Raw genomic sequence first — 24456 nt, 5'->3', positions numbered from 1 at the left:
GAATCAGTGTACAGGCACCCATCCCTGGCAGTGCTCCAAGTATACATTTTCTCATGTTTTGTTTTGTTACTATATAAGTAAAGGTAGCTATATATGTTCCACCTCAGGAATGCACAACTTGCTCTATTCATCATAGCTACAAGAAAAGAGACACTCAAAGATCAAAAACTTAAAGAAATATAGCAGTGGACTATAGTCTCTAGCCAGGTTCAATGTTTAGTTAGATCCTGTTTTGTTCTGACATAACTTAAAAGCTCTTCAACTCGCTTGGTTAATAATTTTAGGGTTAAATTATTACTAGAGCAAACCCACAGGCGTATTCTTCAATCTTCTGGGCCTCACTGCAAACAAAGCCACTCACTGAAGACTTTTTAGTTCTTCTGAAGCCTTCCCCACTTTTCTTCATAAGTTTTGCAATAATTATTGATGATCCTAGGCAAAAATTGGCTTTCAAAAGCAGGGGCCTGGGTTGACCAAAGGAAGAGAAAGCTCTAGAAATGTTGGACCTTTCTAGTAAGTGTCCTGCTGTGAGCTCCTGGCAGTTGCAACTTTAAACAGCTGGGGAAGAACAGACATATCCTCCAATGTACCAGGACCACAAGATGCATCAAAATACTAATTAAAGCTGATTCAGACTTCAGAGATCATTCTCTTCAGCAATTGAGTTGTAATGAAGAACTGACTGACAAGAAATCTCCAGAGCTCTTCAGATAAATCCCTGGATCAAACTGAAATGTTAGTCTACTATCCAGCCCGAAAGTAACTAACACATCTAATATATCAAGTAAGAACATGATGCATGCTGTAAGATCAGCATCAAAAGAGACTTTTACTCGCTGTGCCAGATGCTGAAAAGAAATCCCACTTTGCTAACACTGGCCCTAAAAGCAGCTAGGAGAATCCTTTTATTGTTCAACTTATTAAGAAAAAATGGACAACAGCAAAGCCGACTCAGTAAGATGATTCTGCTACCGCTGCTTCTCCCAAACATGCTCTATAGTCTGTCAAACACAGGTCAATTCTGCCTCTGCTGGTCTTAAGCCAGCTGGCCCTTAGGCAGAATCCAAACAAGCACTTCAGGAAAATGGAGATCTTCAGAGGCGAGATGAGACCTACACCTAAAGACCAGATCAAAGAGCGACACTGAGCAGAGTGTCATCATCACGTTGACAGCACTGTGACCCAGACTGCCTTGCTGTCTCTTCCCAGTGACCAATAAACACATGAAGCAGCCAGGATGACAACAGAATGCCATAAGAAAGAACCTTGTAGAACAGAGGATCAAGGGCTCAACACAAGCTCTGCAGAGACGAAAGAACTGTCAGCTTTATCTGCTAGCCCTGCCTGAGGCCACAGTTGTGGCTAGGAGTCCACAGTAAAAGGCAACAAAAGCAGTCTACAGACCCAAGCACTATGTCAATCATCAAGATTTAGACCTGCTCCTCTGTCATTACAAATTCAAAGCAAGTTTGAAAGGTACCTGATAACACCAAGTTCAAATATTATCCTATCCTAAGGTAAGGTGCCCACTGCTTTTGCCCAATGCAATAAGAGTAAAACAAAAAGAAAGCAAAATTTTATGAAAACAATTAAAATTTGTCCTTAACCTACATCTAGCAATGATCAGTCCCCTAGGTTTGCATCACCAAAGGACAACTGTTAGTCACAAGGCTCCTATTTAAACCCATGGGGAATAGACTGAGTAAATCTTCATATAACACTTTGAAATCCTACTAAAAAAAGACTCATGACTTCTCATTCCTGTGTCTCAGTTGTGAAAAAAAACCCAAGTATGTGCATAACTGACTACTTCAAAATATACCTCTAACTGTCCAGGTAGTGTCAGCTTATGCATACCAAAATGCTGCTGATGCAATTATATTCTATTTAATAAATTTGGAGTGTTTGCCTTAAATACCTGTCTATGTTAACAGATGTTGCTCCAGCTGAGAAAGGGTTAAGTGAATTGCAGGACTGCTAATAAGTGAATGCTGATGCAACCAACTCATTATCCCAACTCTAGCAAAGAAAGATATAAGAGGAGTTGATCAGAGAGCTAAGGGGAAATCCAGGTAGCAGCAGAGATTTTGAAATAGATTTATGGTGGTTCATTTTGAAGATTCTGGTACACTAGAGATAAATAAACCTAAAAGTCTTAAGAGGATGAGTAATCCTTGCAACAGTCCATGTTGGGAGCAGGGTAGAGAGAACGCCTAACCATAGTGCTGCCATTCAATATTTCAGTTGCTAAGTTTTTCTTGATAGATATTGAGAGGAAGCAGTGGAGGCAAATAACTACAAAGAGGTCCAAATATTAGCAATACAATTGTTTGAAAAAGCCTGTGCTTTCAGCAGGAGGGAAATTCAGAGTTACCATAGCAGCCACCCACTCTCAAGAGAAGGGGGAAAAAAAGTGAAGGAAGACTAAAGAACTTAGACAAAAAAAGAAGCTATTGTTAACAAGACAATATGCGCCAATGCTAGGTGACTGGAGCACGGCTGCACTTAAACGGAATGAGATAGGGGAACTATTTGATACAGGATGGGTTCTGTTTTTAAATGGGCTGATTGGTGAAATCACACAAGTCTGACTTTGTTTACTTCGCCCACTCACAGACCAAGGATTCTGAATCAGCTTGTCACTTGTTTATATCTTTAAGCTGGTTGCATTTGGTGTACAGCTGGCTGAAATGTCCAGAGAGGATTCTGTAACGATCCCTCCCTCTCTCCCAAATATTTCTGTTTAACAAAAAGAAAGCACATTTTGTATCAGAGAGGATATGTTCATGAATTCAGCCACTGAAGGCCACTGTTGAAATATGATATGTTCATACTAGTTGAGTAATACATGGAGCCCTTTATGTCCATGCTCTCAATGACTTTTGTACCATGGCTCACACAAGACTAGGCTACTGTTTAAATCTTCTACTCCAGTGAATAACCATGAGAAAATTGTTATTCAGGACCAACTTTCCTGATAAACATCATGACAGTGTAAGGACATGACCCCAAATATTGGAACATTGCACTTCTTTCCCCGATGTATAGTAAACAGTATTTTTAATTTCAACAATGCAACAGGATTTTTAAAAAGGACTGCCAATATTGCGCCAAGGATGTAAATTTGCAGGCTAGAATCTAAATTGATACATCACAGCAATTCATTTTTATATCATGCAGCTTACAACAAAAATTCAGAAATCCTATCGGCAGTCTATAGTGCTTTAGGTAAATGATGATACTGTTCTCATGCAATGATCCAGTAAAAAATTACAAAGTCATGAAATAGATCACATTGGTTTTCATCTTTGATGTTGCTAATTGTATAATGACCACAGATTATTTGCTTAAAGCACTCTTAACCATGTCAAAGCCACTAATATTAGATATTAGAACTTCATAGTATCTACTTTTTTGTTTTAAAAGTGTATTAGTACTATTTTCCATTCTGCTCTGCAGTGGCTGAACAGTTTGTTTCCTTTAGTTACTGTGACTCATGCTAACAGTGGAAATCCAGCTTTACAGATGGATGAGAAAAATAGGAGCAATTAAAATGAAGAAAGCTGAATATTTTCTAAAATAGCTTGGGCCAAATTTAGAGGTATGTTTCAGTGAAGCAAAGCCTTAGATATTTCCCCAAATAAAGACAGTACTATCAAGAATCTTACACTTGCCTAAAGTTAGTATAGAATTTTATTGCTCATCTCTTATTTGTAGATAACACTTTTCTGTACTAATTGACGATCCACATGTCTTAAGCAGACATTGCTCAAAGGAACTTTTGGTAAATGTTACTGTCAGTGCTGCCGATTTTAAGCAACTGGCACTAAAATCATATCTAGAGGCATGGAGTTGGCACACTGGACGTGACACATTGGTGGATGGGCTTGGGATCTTTGCCATGCTGGCAAAGAATTAAAGAATTAAAAATCAGCTTATTAAATATATACGCTCAAAGCAATACACACACACACACACACATATACATACATACATATATACGTATATATATATATGAAGGCCACTAGTCAAATACTGAGGAGATCTAAGGGATGACACCTGTAATGGTCACAGAGGTACACATTTGCCTTGTTTCCGACAGACGCTATGAGGGAAGCCTTGGCCCCATCCAGTGGTCTATAATGAATCAGGATTACAAGCACAAATAATGTGGGAGGTTCCCACAGGCGTGTCCCTGGGGATAACTTTAATAACAAAATGTGCTGCTGCTTAAGAACGGAAAGATGGTCCAAACTAAGCCAGGGAGTATTACACTGAGTTACCTGAGTGACTACTCCCCCGTCACCTGCCTTCCAGCACTTCTGAATAGCCTTAAAAACAGATCTGATGCCAGCCAGTAAACAGCATTTATCCCAGCCCTTCTCACTGCTTCTTGTATCAGAGAGGAGAGAAGGAAGAAGAGTTGGGCTGTCATGTTGCTCACTTCCCTGCAGAATGAGAGCCAAGCTGACTTTGCATGAGGACTGAGGTACCCTATTAGATAGCAACTCTGGTACCTATCGATATGCACAGATGTTCAGGAAACATGTGGAGATCAAACAGTTACATATACCCTCTCTTCTGCTTCACCCCACTAAAGAATACAGTCATTTGCAATTCTACTAATTTGTACTACGCTAAAACACTGAAAGGGACCACTCGCCACCAAGGACAATCCCTGCTCTTACTCCCTACCACCCAACACAGACTCCTCTTGCATTCTCTGAAAATGAGGAAAAAGTAAACCAAGAACCTGGTTACACTACATCTGTAAGACTCTTTGGAAAAATTATCTTCTCTCAACATTGGCCTAAAAGCCTCCTTAGCTTTCAAGATTCAGAAGACCACTACATCTGTCATTGGCAGAATAATCTAATGCAATGAATCAAATTCTCAAAGGCCTCACAATAACCCATAAAAGATTCACATGGATACAACCAATTAACAGATGTCTTACTTTCCCCCCATTCCTTCCTCCCCCCCATATTCTGAGCAATGCGCACTCAAAAATAGAGTGATGTTAAATAGTACAATATACTTACAGCCAAATACATAGCTGCATATACGCTTAGTGCTGCTTCTTTGGATGGGAATGTCTTTCTGGCTTTCAGGATAAGATCTGGATTTCCAGTACAGGCATGTACGCTACTGATGAACTGTGTATACTGTTTACATCCAAGTGCTGTATAGTTGGGTTTACAAAGTGCAAGAAAATGCGGTGCAAGATTCCCTGTTACTACTTGTCCAGCATTTACAAAGATGTCCGTAGCAAACAGTCCAAATGCATAAATTCCTAAAGAAGGAAACAAAGAGTTAAACTTCCTGACAATTTCACTCTATGATAATGTATTACAGTATTTATCATAGTAATAAAACAGTTCCATCCATTTAAGAACAAACATGAGGGCAAGATGTTACCCTAAAGACGGTACATTCCTACACAATCCCAGCAGCAACACTGCAACGTGCCCACAGAGCTGATCTCTCTCCATCCTTAGGAGGAGCATGCTCACTTCTTGTGCAAGTAGCCCACTTTCCTAGGCCCCCCAGCCATGTATCTCCCCAACTTTTTAGGGTAGCTAGCCAAACTGGCACCAAACCTTTGCCCATGTTCACCAAACAGAGAAATGACAGAGGCAAATTCTTCATCCCACAAATCTGCTTAAGAACCAGAGGTCAGGCCTTGATAGATAGGTAACTTGGAAAGCTATTACACATACTGGACAAATGTCTTCTCTTTCCTCTCAGCTGTAAGGAAGCTGAAGTGCTGAATAATTTAATATAGCCATGCATGAGTTGTCTTCATCTGTCTACCACTGGGCACATCTCTATGCATGGCATGTTTACCAGGATATCAACACAGTGAGGTAAAGAGCTATATATTTGAGGACTGCTTATGCTAAAGGGTTTTTTTATCAGACATCTCAGCAAAGCATTAGGCATGTGTACTCATTCATTACAATGGGAATACATGTATCTGATTACTTAAAGGAAAACAGATATTCTACCATTCTGAGGTATCTTTTTATCCTTTTAGGAGTGGAAAGCCAGCACTGGAAGGAACTGCAAATACAGGCCTCTGACTGGGAGGCTAAGCCAGCACACGTGTGTTCAAATTCCAGCTGAGCTGCAGATTCCTTGTATTTCCATGGGCAAATCACTTTACTGTTCCCATACTTCAATTCACTGTGAACATAGTGTGGGTTCTGACAGTTTCCAACTTCATGGGGCACCGTGAGGATGACAATATTAAGGGATATACACCACAGCAGAGAAGACTGTCACAGAACCACGCATGTTTCTAAAAGTCAGTTTTTTTCCTTAGCAAAGCTAGATGACCCAGAGTGATTTCTGGGATTCCAGGTGGTCAGTAAAGTCACCCTAATGTTAATTCATCTTGAGCTGCTAGACACCAGTGAGCAACGGATTGTGCCAAGCCAAGTCACTGCACAGGAGGGCCCTTTCAGCAAACCCTGGGGCTGTGCACTGCCCTAAAATAGGTGGCCACATCAGCTTCATGCATAGCGATGCCTCATCTGGTGGAATGGTGTGGAGGCTGCTGTTCAGCCCTTCCCTCCTTCCCAATTTGTTTTTGCTTCTGTGAGCAAGGAAGGTTCATCACATGGGAAGTAAATGCAGGGACTGATTATAAACAGGCCCTGCACAGACTAACTGGAGCAGGAGGAGCTCCTCAGCATCACTCCCCGCTTCCTCAAGATCCCTGCAAGACACAGTCTCGCTTTTAGTGACTTTCAGCATTTCCATGTAACAGTGACCATAAATTCACTAACCAACTGCAATCGCACTCTCAGAAGGCAAGCACAACTGTCTCACAAATACTCAGGCTGCAAATACAGACACAGCTGCATGCCCCCTCCCTCTCCCCTGCTCCTGGGGCATTCAGGAAGATTGGCTGCCCCAAGGCTTCGTTCCTCCTGCTGTTTCTCTTAGATACAACTGTGAGCGAGAAGCAAACAGCAGACAAATTGAGCCCTGCTCTAGCATCCCTACATGTATTAAAAAGCAGCATTTGAGAATAATTCAATAGACACTGGGGTACTTCTCCCTCCAAAATATATTTGTAATGAACTACGTAGAAAGGATGACATCTGAGATCTACTGAAGTCAATGGGGGGTTCACAGCTGACTTCAGTGGAGCAAACATACACAGTTGCCTATTACAGATCATAATACAAGCTCTAGGCTAGGAAAGTACTTAAACCAGACTTGGCTTCAAACATGCATTTAAGTCCCAATGTCTTCAACTTTGGCTACTAGCTGAGTGCATAACCAACAAAATCTATTGACTATAGACATGGCATAAGGATATTCCCTTCTCCATTTCATCCTACTCCAGGCCTGCTGACCATGTTTCCCCATTGTGGTCCCAATTCTTTCTATTTTTATTGCTGTTTCTGCAACTAATTTTTTATCCAAACTTCCCTGAAGCTTAATTTGCTACCCAAAAGGAAAGAAATCACGGCATCTGAATTAGGATTACACATGAAATGCTGTATGGTTATCTGAACATTTTCCCCAGGTTAAACTTAATACAGAATTGATCACTCGTATTGTTCAAAAAACAGAAGCATTAACTTTGCTCATACCAAGGAATCTGATGGTTCTGCGAACTAGTGGATTTATATAACAACAGTCTCCAGTTAATATTGTTTTTTCTTGGTTTTCAAAGTCCTTTGTAGCCAACTGTAGACAAAACACTGCAGTTTCTCCAACGATAATCTTAGGGAGAGGAAAAAAAAGGGGAGAGAAATGGTTCATCAGATTACTGTAAGTAAAATATACCAATAGTATAGAGATGGTCATCTTGTCTTAAGGAAGTAAAACCAAACCAACACAAAAACCAACATAAGCGAACCAAGTTCTGTATTTTAATCTTCTTATAAGGGAAATACATCATATGGCTTGTTTTACTTTGTTTGCATTAAAAGAGAACAAATTTCTATAGCCAGGACTTGGAATCAATATAACATAATGCAGTTTTCAGGATGAGGGCAAAAAGTAAGCAATCTATTAGCTCAAGAACAACGAATTACATAACACACAGGATGTGGACCAAAGCACCAAAACTAAAGGCCCAAACCTGTACGGTACTGAACAGACTTTCAGTTCCCACATGGCTTTCACTGACATTCAACAACTCACAGGGATGGGCTCTGAATTTTGGAACACAGAGGAAATATTCGTAGTAGAGCTCCTGTTCATATCAAAGGATTGGTTTGCCAGTAGGTACTTAACAGGGTTTGATTCATATTTTGCCACCCAAGTTTATCAAGTCTGGTTTTAGCTTTGTTCCTCATGCTTGAACAAAATGTCACTGCTGATATTTTGGCATTAAGCATGGCCTTCATTACACCAAAATGAATATAGGTTTCATTTCTATAGATTGTGCACATTTTAGTCACTGAAAAACGAAAACATCCACAAATACAAAAAGAAAAAAATATAGATTTTGAATGTAAAAGATCCTCTATAAAAGGCATGTATTTTCCTGCATAGCTAAACGCTGTCCTTAATTTACTTATGACAATTATGGTGTTGATCCTTAGCAGCCAAGGACAAATCTTAAGCGTGCATCTATCTAAACCTGTGATATTGAAGCTTTACTGCAGGTATAATAGGTACGATCAGAAAGAGTATAGCAGAAGGGTCAAACTTTGCTTCACTGTGGGACTGATGGCAAGTTACTTCCTCTCTTCCATTTGAAGAGCAATAACACTTATTCACAGGTACGTTACATTTTCATAAACAGTAAAGACCAGCGAATTCAAGTCTTAATACTGCGTCCTAATACAATAAACAATGCTGTCAAATCTGATTCATTGCCTAAGTTTTTCTAAACTTTAGACCTAACAGGATATTATAAACCTTTTCATGCATCACAATAGATCTGAACAATTTTATATGCAGCACTGTTTGCAAAAAACTGTTTAAAGACAACTTTGGGGCAACGACTCATAAACACAGTTTCTGTGTCAACAGGAAGAATACAATTAATGATTTTACTTAGTTATTCTTAGATCTACACAGATGACTTTGGGCTAAATTGTGACACACACAGAGGAAAGGGCTTTCCATAAGTAATGTGAAACAAATAACAAAAATAACTTGGAGGTGGCAAGTGTGTAACAAGCAAAATTCGGTTTGTCACAGAAACAATCATCTGTTACTTTAAACTGGCTTCAGATCTTAGTGGCTTTTCTAGATGAAACAGAAATTTCAGTACCTGAGCTAACAAGTATCCTCTCTTTCTACTTTGATGTAAGGCAAATTTCCAGCATCCAGAAGTACAATTCCTTCATCTATAATTAACAAATGACCAGTACACATACAAAATGTAACTCAACCTTGAAACCAAGTTCATCAAAATCATGACAGTGATAAGGAGAACTCAGTGCAATGACTCCTACAGCTCTCATGAAAGAAAAAAAACAATTCTAATATGATTCATAAAGGTGAGAACTGAAACACTTTAAGATCTTTACTGTGAGTCATAGTAACTCCCTTCTTTCCTTTGGAATAATGAAATGTCTAGGACTAGGCAATTTGAACATAGTCAGATTCTGCTTTTAACTGCTTTGTTGCCAAACCCAATAGATTTCAGTAAAATTATTGCAGATTTCCAGACTATAGGACAGAGCAGAATCCAGCCCAAAGAAAGCATCTGTGAGACACAGTGCTTAACCCCTTGCAAGAACACAAACAGAAAATGTTCCTGCAAGCTGAACTCCCCAGCTCTGAGTGGAGTGTCTGAATATGCTGATCTACGAATACAGGTTCTTCCTTTTGGTTTGCAGGGAAGCTGGGGTTAGCAAATGGGAGAACTGTTCATTTAATTATCCCAAATGTCAGTATAGGACAGAAGATCTTCTCTTTAACCAGCTGGTCTTCATCAGCTATATGTGGGCCCTGGCTGCTGGCAACAGTTTTTCCTTGCTACATTTCCCATCTCCAATGGTGACCTGGATGACAAAAACTCACTGCTCCAAGACTAGCAAGGAGCAGTATTCGAGTTCTTAACAGACCTAAAATACTCTGATAGCAGGTATGCAGGTGCAAGGGTCAGAATGATGCAGAAGTCAGCTAAAGACAAAGCATTTGATATACTAGGCCTAGTGCTCTACCCTCGGAAGCAATGTGAGTGGGACAGCCGTTGTGCACAACAGGCAATTATTTCTATGCTTCTGTCGCTTTCCTTTGATAGAATCCTGCTGGAATTTGGCAATAAATAGAGATTCTGTATTTTTCTGCACTGACTGCTCAGATAAGCTGTTCTTCCTTCCTCCATCCTTCTGCACAAGTACATATCATCTCAATAATCATCCTACTGATGTTTCAAAAAAGGAAGGAAAATCTTCCTTTTCAATCTGAGTAGGTCCCAGGGGAGATTCTGTTTCCCTAAGCAAGCAATTACTTCCCCTTCTGCTCTCTGGCACCACTGGCAATCTTCAGCTCTACAGCGTAGAGGAAAGGAATGGCAACCTCCCTCCTGCCCTTTGCCATGATTCGCGTGCCTGGTGTATTCCAGGGGGTAACGATTTCTGTATTCCTTCTAGCACAAGGACTGTCATTGCACCTCGCAGAGCATATGCGAGTTGCAACCAGTCACCAAACAACATTTAATGCAATAGAATTATTTGTGCACTTCTTGGATTATCTCAGGGCAAAAAGTTTTTGTAATACTTCAAAACTAAGAGTGAAGGATTCCAGTGCAGAACCTGAAAGCTCTGAGAACATAACCTTTTGGTCAAAGCTACAGAAGTTCATGTACATAAATGTACTTTGTTATGAAAAATAAATGAGGATATTAGAAGTGTTAGTTTATTCTGTCTAAAAGGTCCAAACTACCTTAGATCACTGCACAGATCTTCTGGAGAATAATATATATTAAAATTCCTAGCTCACAGATATTTTAACAGTTGTTAAACGTAAAGAACATCCTCCCAAAGGCTGAGAAAACATTTCAACATAGAATTAGAGCATGGGAAGTACAAGGAAAAGAGCTCAATTTTCACTTGAACAGTAACGTACAGAGTGCAGGCTTTTAAGCATACTAAAGAACACAGATATAATAATTTTCACAGTCCTTAGATGAAAATGCAATGTATATAACCATTACAACAAGGAGCAAGAGAAGAATGACTGTCCTACAGGCATCAGCCTAGGATCTGACAGGCAATGTTCATGTTACAGCTTTTCTTTGTAACTGCAAAGAAGGCCCTTAGTCTCAATCTGTCTGTGTTCACAATATAAAGAATAATAGAAACAATACAAATTGCCCTAGATAAAGATATTATATGTAATATTACCTGCTTCATAAATTGCATTCAGATTATCTGTCCTTTTTATGGAAGTATGGAAAATGAGAATCAAGCAGAGAAGTAACAGCAAAATATAAATCAGAGGAAAAGTTCACGTAACCATCTCCATGGCAATCATACCCTTTCTGTGATGTGACAGCCCATACAACAGACAGGTATCCAGTTTGGGAGGGCTGAGAGCTAAAATTATTCTTTCGTCATGTTTCACCTCTTAGCTCCTGTATAACTTACTGGCTGATTTATTCTCATGTGAGTTTTCTATTAGTAATGTATTTACTAAGCACACAATGCAAGTCCCCTTTTTTTGTTTATCGCACAGAATACTTACAGTACACATTCCCTATGCTGATTCCCTCCTCCCAAATTATTTCAGATTTTTCCTATATTAGTCATCTACTGAAGCAATCTGCAGTCTTTCTAAATCCAGGTAAACCATCCCTAGCTTTAGCATTGCATGTTGATTTAGAAATCTCAACGAATTTGTCTTTCCCAAAGTCATTCATCCAGTATATTCTTAACTTGGTTCTAAATTCTGAGCTCTTTTTCAACTTGAAATGTCAAACCTGACTCATTCAAAATATTAGTGCTAGAGCAGCTCTGACCTTGCTGATTTTCCAGTATATTGACTCCATAAACTTCCTCTAGTGTCACATATGGTTTACAGTAGCAAGCACCTATATAAATGAATGACCTTAGATCAGAACCTCTGAAATACTAATAAGGTTTATTTTAAGGACTGCCTCTAACAGATGACATAACTTCCCCAAAAAGCCCAGGACTCAAGTTAGGATTAAACATTCATTTGAATGACAAGATTTCTGGGGGTGTATTAATATACTTAAACACAAAGCAATAAAGTCCTGAAGCTTAAGGCTGATAATCTCTGCTTTGGATTAGGCAAGAAATTTCTGTGTACACATTCATAGTTCTTTCCTGTTAACATCTAATTTAGGGTGTATTAACTTTCATTGAGTATTTCATACAGGCCAGGACACATGGTGGGATACATGATTACCACTCTGCCATTTCTCAGGATTATGCTGTAGCTACAGCAACTGCTCAGATAGATGAGTAATATCAAAAAGCAGTTACTGCATTAAAAAGACTGCTAAATTTTCATGTTAAACTGCTGACAATACTGTGCACTGTAATTTCTCTTCTCATTTCTCTTTTTCATTCACTGCATTTCTCTCTAACCCAAATCCTAACCAAGACTTCAGCAAGACCACTTGCAAGAAATTACAGGACAGGGGATTCTCCCTTTGGAGAATGAATGTCTCACTTGGTCCACAGCTCTGTTTTTTTCTCTGGAATGAACCTGTTCATACTTCCTTATGAGGCAGAAAAGGAAGCTGACAACCTAAGCCAAAAGATCTTGGCAAAGACTTCTGTAACAGGCATATAGATGATAAACAGTTTTGAGTCTTATGTTGCATTCCACCCCCCCCCCCATTGGTTTCCATTATAAGTTTCCCACTTTAAAATGTGGGGTAGATTTCTTTCAAAAACATGGCTTCCATATGCTTTGTTGTTTCGGTTCTTTATCTTTTCTTTTTAAGAGAAGGCAAGACCATGGGCTCTTCCTGGCCTATTTCCCCTTTAAAAATCTCATCAATATACCATAGAGCATAGTGATCTTTAGAGGTTAGAAAATCCAGCAGCATAAACCTTGGGCCTTAGTGATGCTGTAGACAAGCTCCACCGTCTCCTTTAAACTAAAATTGCTGTGTGAGGTGACAGCTCTGGCAGGAAAAGCAGTAACAGTATATCCAGCAGTAGCAATTTCAAGTTCATTATGCAGAGCTTTCCCTTGAGGCTATTTTCTTTGTGTTTTTCTTGTACTCATTGCTTCTTGCTTGCTTAAATTGACAGCAAATGCCCTGGATAATTTCCACACAAGCACATTTTCTGTAGTAAAAAATGACCAGAAGTTTTGAGGACAATGAAAAAAAAAATAGATAAATCTGTCTGCTATTGATTAAATACAAAATAGCCCCTTCATTCAGCATGAAGAAATAGGACCATACTGCACAGCAGCTTGGGAAAGTGAAGAGAAAAGATGTGGAAAAAAAAAAAACCTCAATAAGTTTTTTTTTTTTTTTTTCAGAAAATGTTATTTTTCAAAATATATACTCTTCCTCTTCATTTTTTTGAGAAAATTAATATCAAAATTTTAATATGGTTCTTGGTATTTATTTGGTCATGGCCACTTCTAAAAGAAAAATATCGGTATAAAATTTTATGTCTAATAGTCAAATATTATCTGCATTAATGATTTCGTTACAGTACACAATATGTGTATATGCCCTTAAATACTAATGTTACTTCTGATTGGGATAAATATTCTTTACTGCTCTTTATGATACATTGTACACATAGTCATTATGTAATAATGGTAAAAGCTGTGCATTTTATACAAATTTTACTGCTACTTGGAAGTGAGAAGTGCATATTAAGCAAGCATTTATAACCAGAGAGCTTCAAGGGGACCTTGCGAGGATATAACCAAATACAACTGACCAACTTTGTCACTCACTCTCAGTCACTGAATTATCTTCATTCATTACTTTATCATATGACAGACAAAAGTGAAATATTTTTAAATACAGTGTCCAAAAATTTTTTTTTTCAGCTGAGCTATTGATGGTGCATGTAAATACCTTCTCCTGTACAGAATGCTTGCGTGATCTAATGGATAACGGTTCTGTACGGCACACTGCTACCAGTACTGGAACCATACAACAGAAGAGCAAAGTTCAGTTCCATAAAAGATCATTTTGAGATACAGTTATCAGAACCTTGTTGTTCTGAGCGTAATTAAAGGAACTGCCTGGTGCCATCACTGCAAAGGGCCTGGAGGCAGGTCTGGGCTTCCAGCACGTGCTGTCATGCGTTCGATGCTCAGCAACAGAAGCAGAGCGGAGAGCAAGCAGCACCACGGGGAACAGCCAGCCCTGGAGAGGTTCTTCTTTACGGGAACATTTGCTCTGCCTTCAGCCCACTTTACCCAGTGTGGCTGGCATTATATTCCCTCCTCGTGCCTGCTAAACCTTTTAGATCACTGTGAGATGAAGCCTCCAGCAGCTCTGTGCTGCAGTTCTCTAGAGGATTAGAAATGGCCAGGACACTAGGAAGACTAGTTCAGGAATGCTAACACGGCAGCCTGGGGGCCAAACAAGTGTTTGTCATTTGCCTCCAAAATTATCTAACTGCTCACAGAGTTTCATATAACTGAGACAAATTTTATTGATGGACACATTCCAAGAGGTAAAAAATAACAGACTTAGGTGAAAACTATTTTTCCCATTTAACAAAGCTTTTTTAATTTAAAAAAATAAACCCCAAAAGCAAGAAAACATGTTAATTTAGAGAAAATTATCAAAATCCAAAAAAACTAATAATTTTGAACTGAAAATGGTAAAATGGAGAAAAAAGAATCAATTCAAAATGACTTATAAAAGCAAGTAAAAAAAGCAATCAATTCACATTTCAAAAGGTAAAGTTACTTCAAACTAAAAATCTTCAAGTAAGGTTTATCTAAATAGGACATTCATAAAGGTTTTAAATTTTTCCTTTTCTTTTTGCAAGAATGAGGATGCCACCGAAATTGACATGTGAAAGTGAAAGTTTAGGATGCCAAGGTGGTATTTTCCAATAAAAGACATATCATCCAAAGTTTCCAAGCCCCACACTTCCCTCCGCAAACAGACCTGGTGAGAAAGAAGGGTTCTATTACAATCATGGATCAACTAATTTTAGTCTCTGGACCTTTGAATGATACTTGAAAAAGCCAGAGCTGTTGTTACATGTAGTTTCTTCACTAGGAATTCTGAAAAACAACTTTACATCAAAGTTTTCCTTTTTTCAGGTGTATAGCATAAACCTTTAAAATACTCATAAATTTGCAAAGGAGAACCAAATATGTTCAAAGCCCTACCATTTATCTTCTTTATTAGAAGATGAATTTCACCCAGTATCATTGCAATGTGATAATATTAAACCCTGCACCCAGCTCTATCATTTAAGTCTTACATTTGATGTAAGTGATACATGTGATTAAGACTGTGACTCCTTATGTCCTGGCCTTGGTAAGCACCTTTGCGCTTTTTTGACTGTTCAAGAAAACACAGTATTTTGTTCTCTGTGTTGACGAAGATCAGTTTCTTAAGCCTTCTATGCATATTGAAAGCACTACTCCTTGATGAGCTCAACACCAATGCTTAGGATACCCATACCAAAAATCATTTGGAATGGCTATTATTTACTTTACTACTTTATGCTTTAAACCCTAAGTGATCTGTACAACTACACTTTCCTACTCAGGCTGAAGATTCAATTGCAAAATTCAACATACGCTATCATTCATCACTGTTTGAGCAAAAACTAGTCACATAATAGGCATCTCAAAGATCCTGATCACAGACTAGTAGTATTACAGTCAGTATACGTCCAGAGCCAACTGTTCTTAGAGGCTCAGAGGAAGCAGAATATCTGAATTTCCTGTTCTTCACACTGTCTTGCTTCTACCTCACTTCTACTCAAGGTCAGCTCTATTTTGCAGACACATTATTCCTCAGATTAGTTCAAGGAAACCCACTTCCACTGAAAAACCGTAGTCATCAAACAACTGAAACTGAAGGGCCAAATATGGTATCATTATAAGCACACTGACAGTTTGTTACTGTCAATTACTATTTGATCTATGAAGATAAAATGTTTAAGTAGGTGGCTCAATAAAACAACCCCCCACACTTTTTTCATTAAAATTTTTTACCTTTACAGTAAAATAGCTTTCCTTGAAAGTGCATAACTAGCTTCACTCTAACGGCCTCTATATAAAAGTCTCTTCCTTTACAAGTATCTTAAGGCTACAGTATAACTGCCAGCCAATCAAACATATTAAGATCATTATCTTTTTTCCAGTTGAAATCAAAGGTAACATCCCCCCCGAATTCACATGGGGCTGGACTGGTTGTGTAAAACCACAGCATTCTAGATCAACAGCAATACTTCAGACAAAGTGAAGAGATGGGTGTTAGCTATGAACGCTCTCCCAAAAAGATGATAAAATAAAACCAGGAAGCCAGGCCAATTTTACAGGGCACTAGTACAAAACATTTTGGAAGTAGGTTTAACAGGTTAGATAAATCAGAAAGAAGAGTCTAAAGTTATGAAGTCCACCCTTGGGTATATTACCTTAAAATCATTCTTCTTAAATTATACTTTATACACTTCACATTGTCAGCAATTAATGCAAAGGATCCAGGTGTCATTAAAAATGAGTTAAAGACACACTTTAAAAGCCACTGAATGTGAAGCATTTCCTCTAGAACCATGACTTTATTCTGAGCTGTCTCACATCTGATTTACTTGTGCATATTTGCTCTTCTGCACATTACCCACATTCAGCATAAAACTACTAAGACTATTGCAGTAAACCATTACAGTAAAACTAGTAAAACCCCATCAATGTTAGTACACATTTCTAATGTATGAGGAAGCCTGGAAACAAACACAAACAAAAGCTTTGAAGGAAAAACAGGGACTGGAACTTTTATTGACACTTCAGTGACACAGTCAAAACGAATGAAATTGTGGCTCTAGCAAAGATAATTTCTGCAGCTTCCCTGACTTCAAGCAGAGCCATGCCATTATCCCCAAAATGGTCCCAAGAGATGCTGACCTGATTCTTTCTCAATGAAGTCTCTCGTCCAGGCACCCCCAAAACAACAACTAATAAGCACAGACACAGAACGATGCATGACCATTCACCTACACTTCTCTCCTCAGTCTTTAAAGCTGTAACTTCAGGGTGTGCATTTCTCCTTGAGAATGTTATTATAATAAATGAATATACTGAAGTGATGTTTATTAGAAACAGAATTTTAATGAAGGCACAGAAATGGGAGCAGAGGACTGTTTATAACATGAATATCAGCGGTTTTAATGATTACTTATCTCTTCTTGTAACAATGTAATGGTAGTGAACTAGCCAGTGAGCTTTTCTACAGAACAGTACATAGCACTAGCATATCACATTTGTCTTTATTTGGTATATGTGTATGCAAAAAAAATTTTCAATAATGATTCTATATATTGTAGAACAATACAATAAAATACTTAATTTTTTTTTGCAAATATGATTTGCACCACTCTTGACACTCTTTCAGTTCTGCTACACAATGTCTATTTTAGTGCTCCTGCCACAAATCCAGATGGCTGCAGATGTGCAGCTGGCAACACTATGTTGTCTGACCCTGCTTAGGAATTTACACAATGCAGTGCTTGAATAAAGAGGAAGTCCCAAGTGCCCTCATTAGCACAGCAGCCAATGAGCTGAGATGGGAGCAGAAAGAGTGGGAAATTTTAGCAAAAAATTCCGAGTACAGGAAATGCCTATGAGACAGAGGGGAGATTGTATACTTTGCTGTGAAGACAGCAGAGCATAAAAACAGCTCTTTTAGGCATGCAACGGTACTCTGAAAACTAATTGTAAAGTCTATAGGCCAAAATAAGCCTAACTACTTTTCCTCAATATGTGCCTATACCTCTTTCCACTCATACAATAGTGCACATTGGTTTACCTTAACATGGATTACCTCCTTTGTATATAACTGTAAAGTAATAGTAAGAAGATGTTGCTGGCTTTATCAAATATCTTCAGAAAAGCTCAACTGGTGAGAGAAGTGTTTTTTAATGAAGACATGAATGAATCTATTTAAGAATGTTAGATCTTGAGAAGTTTTGACCTTGACTGTCTTCAAGGTAGACTTTATAAGAGCTTGCATTTGGTCTTCTCTGTGAAGACAATAAAGGGGTATTAGATAAAATATATAATTGTTATTTAAATTTATGTACATGTATTGTGGTTTTAATCTGTATTGGACCTATTCTCTCATTATTCGAGCAACTTAAGTTCTTACTAGAAAGAGAAGTTCAAAGTATGCTGTGTTGAAAGGTGCTTTCACACACTGAATGATACAATAACCTTTTTAGGTAGTCTAGTGTAGTGAACTAATTCTTTCAGGCATTACTTTTTTGTCTATCCGCATTCAAGGTTAAACATCCATGTGAACTAAACTATGGACACAAATCAACCATCTAAGAGTGACTATTTTCTGGCTGCATGTTGTGCATACACTCTCACATATGTAAATTTTTTTTTTTTTTTTTTAAAGAAATAGTCTCTGCTTTATGATTTCTTCTACAGTGGATCTAATCATGTAACAAACACAATCAAATCATAAACAAAAGAAATACTGAATAAAACTGCAATACTGAGTCTGAAAATGAATGTGGTTCCATAAAATGATTCTATCAGCAACACATTCATTCGCATATATTGCTCCTTGGGAAAGTCCTGCTACTACAGGTAGCACTGAAGCATGTGATTAAATCCCACCAATATCAAGAGAATTAATTAATACACACCTAGCTCCTGGATAATTCTTTTCATGCATAGATTTCAACGTACTTTATAAAGAAGCCTAGTTTCCTTATTACCACTTGACAGCTAGGAAGTGGAGGCTGAATCTACATCCTGCTTGGGGGGCCAGACCCCTTTATCAAGACAAAGCCTGATATAGCTCACACCCCAGCTCCGTACACTCCTTCTGTCAGCTGCAGATGTCTGTGTACTACTTACATACCCCAAGGTCAGTCTGCCTACATCTACCTTTGCTAAACACCCTGAAAAGCGTCCCCATGACTGACTGAACCGCTGACTTCAGCTGCAGGGGCAAATAGGAGCATGGGAACAGACAGGCTGTCCTCACTGCAGTTCACCTAAGCTTGCTTGTGGCCTATGTTATGATGCATCACAAGCTCCCGAGTCCTCCCTCGGGGCCTCTCGGCCACTCAGACTCACATCCATGCAATTTAAATGCACAGTGGCCGCAGCCTTGAGCCCAGATACACCCCAGTGGGTCCAAGGATGTCCACCAGAGCAGTGGGAGAGGCAGAAACAGGAGATGCTCTAGACACCAAGCTATATCCATATATGATCAAACTCTTATGTTTGTGCTGAAACTTGGGCATGTCCAAATGCTGTTCTACATAAAGATGAACTTAAGCACAGAGGTATGGTCTTCTGTGAACTAGGAGGTCAGACTTTAGACATTAGCTGGTAGCAATCTGACTGAATTCCCATTTGTCAGCAAAGCCAATGTAATGGATAGTCTATGCACCCACTCCATAAAACTCAGAAAAGTAACATGTATTGGCCTAAGTCTTAATTAAAGGAAGTTAAGCTGAAATAGTTTACCTTGTGCTCTCTACATGCTCCAAGCAGGCACGTGGTCAGTTACTGCAGCTCAGCTGGCCCATGATTAACAAATCTTTAAGCAGAATTAATTCAGTCATGTCTGAAATCCCTAAATTACTATGGACAGGTCACCCTATTACTATCCAAAATAACTGTATTTGGAAGCTGAGTTCCAGTTACTGATTCTAATATTTAATTCTTGATTTAAAAAGAGACAAACTACAAATTGACCAAAAAAACCCCTCATATTATTCAGAGTTTGAGTGACAGAATGTATGACTCAGATCCCTTTTAGAGACAGCATGAAACCTACCAGCCTAAAACAACTTAGAGTGTTTCAAAATGTTATGTAGGAAAAAAAAAAAAAAAAAGAGTCAGAACAGCAGGATACTGTTGGGCTGACTTCTGTTCTTGCTGGCTTTTTACACAAACTCTAATTAGTTTAGGAATTAATGTTTTCATTCATACTCCTTAACCCTACATGGGTGAGAGGCAAGAAGTAATATCCACAGAACCCAATAAAAGGAAAAATACTATTCATAAAGAAGAAAATCCTTAAAACAGAGAATTATATTGCATTTATAATTAATTGTACATGAATTATTATACATATAATATGTACATTAATGAAATTGTATAACTACATAATGTATAATAATGATACAATGTGTAATTATGATGCATTAACACAATACATACAAAATTATAAGGGATGTTGTCCAGAACAGTAAGTAGAAATGGAATTCACAGCCAACTGAGTTTATGCCCAGTATAACCATAGTTTTATAGATATATGGTGTATCCTACCCACAAAATAGCATCCAGGATCAAGATTTAATTTTGAAGAGGTACTGAACAAGTTATTAGATTAGTAGATAGTAGATTAAAAAAAATTAATATAGCAAGTAATTTTTCTACTGCAGATTTCCTAGTGTTTTACATAGAAAATATATTCCCACCGGCAGGTGAGCTGAAGTCATCTGAACAAAGCCAAGATGCAGAATGGAGACAGCAAGTGCTATAACTTTAGTTTTCCCACTCCCTCTCCAACGCCACTTTCACTGTATTATATGTGAATATTAAGGACCAGCATATTCACAGGTGATATTCTGAGTACTGGAGTTTTCTGACTAATGGAAATGTGGTATATCCATCTCAGCTAGCCTTTTTATTTGTAACCTATGAGGTATTACACCTTAGCTAAATAAGAACCATTTATGATGAAAGCTGGGATGTCACCCACTTCAGTGGATCTGAGAGAAGCTGTAAGAGCATTGCAAAGGTTTTTAAACATCACACTGCTTTCAAGGCTGAAAACACAGTTAAAACTACTTACAATTCTATTTTTGCTGTTATTTATTATGTATCATATGAACACCCATCTTCTCAATCCTGTATGATGTACAGTGAGCAAGAATTGCTTTGTGTAGAAACAGATTATTACTTCAAGCTTACTATTTTAGATTACAAACAACGCATTCAAATTCCCTAATCATATGGTGCAGGATCAGTTGCATTAACAATCTCTCACTTAAACATAAGTGCATTATTTATAGGACTAACAGATATTCAGCTGCTGCAAACAGAATCACATCCACTTTGTTCACATCTGCTTGCCACTTTACATCCAGATAGCCCATCAAGTGATGAAACGTATGGTCCTGAGATTTTTTTGTATTTGTAAGTAGCATGCATAGCAAGCACAGTAGAAACTATAAATTCAATTGGTAGTAAAAATATAGCTTTTGCAAGCATTTTTTGTTAATGTAAGCTATCATAGCACAACAGGAGGGAGGACACACGCCAAAGAAGGATTCCAAAAAAACCCACTACAATGGTTCTGAATCTTTACTATTTCTTCTGGTTACAGCTCTGTTGGATTAGTGGTTTTATGTTGGGATAAAAACAGCATCAGACTATCAAACCATGTATTTGTCCTGGTATGCATCCTAACAGGCCAGTACTGACATCTGGTACACAAAGCTACTGTAGACCTTAGCAGTGAGATTTATGTTTTATTCTTAAGTCCAATCGCAATGCAATGCAATGATCCCTTCACAAAGGAAAAGCATGATATAAACTGCCCCTTAGCTTATCAGCTACTGTCAACATCCCCCCACCTAGAAAAAAAAGTGACTTTCTGAAGCCCCCAACATTTGTGCATTAAAAAAAAAAAACAGCTAATTTTACATGTCTTTTTTTTAATGTGTTTTTTTTCCCCTCCCCCAGGAATATGAGAATGAAAGAAAAAACTGATAAAGAAAATTGTGTGTGCAGGTTGAAATAGAACTATGAAGACTGAAAGGGCCCTTCAGAAACAATATGATCACAGAATAAACAAAGTATTCTGGCAATTGTTTCTTTGTGCAAAGTCTTAACAGCTGTCAGACATGCCAACAAGAAAAGGACACTAATAAATAAGCTTTCACTAATCAAAGATAATCCAGGACTACTGAAATAGGTCATATATCAAGAAAGAAAAGACTGTTCCTTAGGCAAGTAAAAACATTTCCATTTGATTTCAGAGGATAGATTTGGTCTACCCCATTCATATGGGGCTGAATGTATAATTCTAATCTTTTGTTGCATTATTTTTATTATTTCCAAGACAGTATTGGAGATGTTCAAATACTGCAGCTAAAAAACTAACAAAAGAGCTGATTTCTGGCACAGTACATTAACAGAGGACAGTTCCAAAACCAGTTCATTTTCAGAACTTGAATTCTAAGCTGTGTTCTTCCTTAAGTTCTAACAAAGAGCTGACGGAGAATATTTTCATGCATCAGAAATGGATGGCACACCAGCACCTCATGCACAACACTAAGTTATACCAGAGTAAAATGGTTTCCAAGTGAACTACAGATAAACTAAAAGCTATTCTGACAAGAATATTTTGAAAACTAGCCTGATCTGAAATCAGGTCAGTCCTGATGCAACAAAACATGGACTCATAGGCGTCAGAAGGAAAATAGGGACTACCAGCTTCAAAAAGGAAAAGAATGAGATAGGAACATGCCCAATCATATCAGCTGTATCTATGCACTAGAAACAAGCGGTGCATTTACTTCAGGTCTTTGCACATCCTTCAATTACTCTGAAGTGCTCAGACCTGGCACTACTAAGAGAGGAGCAAAGACACTGAAGAAAGACAAACTTATGAAATCCGTGCTGATTCTTCAAAAGGTAGCTTTCCTTTCTCATTATTCACAGACTGATCTCAGTTCTTCATAAAGCATGAGGTTACAATAAATGAAAAAATGTTACATTTCTCACTTTACAATTTTTTTGCCAGATTCCAAAATTCCTTCCTCAAAAGATCGGTAAGGAGAAAATTATTGAGTAAAGCTAAGCTGGAGGCAGAATGCCTGATTTTTTACACCCATTCCTTGTTTGGGATGTGCCAGTGAAAAGACTCGTCCAGACTACTAAAAAAATAAAATACAATACATGATGTCTGAATGACATTTTTTTTTTCAATTATGATATTAAGAGGATTATGCTAAAACACAAATTAGTCTTTAACTGGTTTACAGAGAAATATGAATATGCTAGGAATTTGCCTAGGCAAATAGAACACTGTATATTCTATGAATAAGTACTAATCATCTGCTTGTTACTTGGAAATAAAAACAAACAACATTAGCATAATAAAACTGTTTATACTTCTTAATGAAAATATGTCATTATCTCCTCCTAGCTTTTATAAAGCAGTCAGTGTACATCATAGGTCCAATAATCATTGAGTTTTACACAGATTATTTGCTTAAATAGTTTTGCCATTTTAGACAATCTATATTACTGTGCGGACTCATTAAAAGAATCCTTTAGCTCAGTTAATAGTATTTTACAGAGGACTAAATTATTAAGATCTACCAGAAAGAAATAATGCAGAACAGACCATTTTATAGATTCTGAAAACATGAGAAACTAGCCTCACAGTTCTACAAATCATTTCTACTGGAAGCTAAAGGATTAGACTGACATATATTTCCCAAGCTACATCTGTCATAACAAGTCTAAAAAAGCAACCAGCCCACTGAGCAAAAACTGGCACTTCGGGAAATGGCTTAAATAGCACTGAGCTCTAAACCATCACTTTTATGCTTCTTTTCATATATTTGAATAGACTCAAATCAAGAGCATATTTCCTGTCACCTTCAAATTTGACTTAAAGATTAAAAAAAGGTATCAAGAACTCCTCAATATACAAGGGGATTCTGGATATTACTGCTTCAACCAGTAAAAGCAAGGGATTGCACAGCTAGCACTACTCTTTCAGCCCTGAGTCACGAAGGGGAAGAACCACACGCATGGAGAATACTCCATCTGTGCAAGTCTCATTCTTTAATCTCAGAACTGCATACTTAAGCCCTTTACGTTCTTCTGATTGCAATTTCAATCTCATCTGCATTTTGCAAAACACTTTGCTGTTAGTCTGCCTAACACTCCTGATGCAAATACATCTACTCACTCAAGACATTACTTTACCCATGCCTAAACGCATGACTTCAGAGACCTTCCACAAATAATAATGCAACATTGGATTGAGCTGGAGTTTTTTTTCAGCCTTTAAACACACACACACACGTAAGACCTCTACAAATTCTCCAGTGGAAGAACGTAAAGGTAAAGATTTAATAGATCAGGAATATTGCATATACCCTTTAGAGATAATCCACAGAACACAGATTGAAAACCAATGCTATAAACTTGCATAAAAATAAAGCAAGTGGAAAGAGGGAGAGGAATAAGCTTTTTTCCTCATCCTACAGAAAGACTTGGATTCCTCTATAGGTTTTCTACAGTTGCTGTTTCACCTATGAAGTTATGGAGATTCAGACATGTCTATCTTTG

General features: G+C 37.9%; 1 protein-coding gene across 1 annotated transcript in view; it reads right to left on the bottom strand.

Moving 5' to 3' along the window:
• The window catches only part of PLPPR5 (phospholipid phosphatase related 5), a 46020-nt gene that overhangs the window by 17880 nt on the left and 3684 nt on the right, over positions 1–24456 (bottom strand). The window contains exons 2-3 of the mRNA XM_067300876.1: positions 7608–7740; positions 5043–5293 (exon numbers count right to left, since the gene is read on the bottom strand). Coding sequence (XP_067156977.1) covers positions 5043–5293; positions 7608–7740 — 384 coding nt within the window. The remainder of the gene's footprint in view (positions 1–5042; positions 5294–7607; positions 7741–24456) is intronic.

Source organism: Apteryx mantelli, chromosome 8 (genome assembly GCF_036417845.1).
Source record: "Apteryx mantelli isolate bAptMan1 chromosome 8, bAptMan1.hap1, whole genome shotgun sequence".
NCBI lineage: Eukaryota > Metazoa > Chordata > Aves > Apterygiformes > Apterygidae > Apteryx > Apteryx mantelli.
The sequence above is the reverse complement of the archived record's forward strand: the minus strand, read 5'-3'. Positions and strand labels throughout refer to the sequence as shown.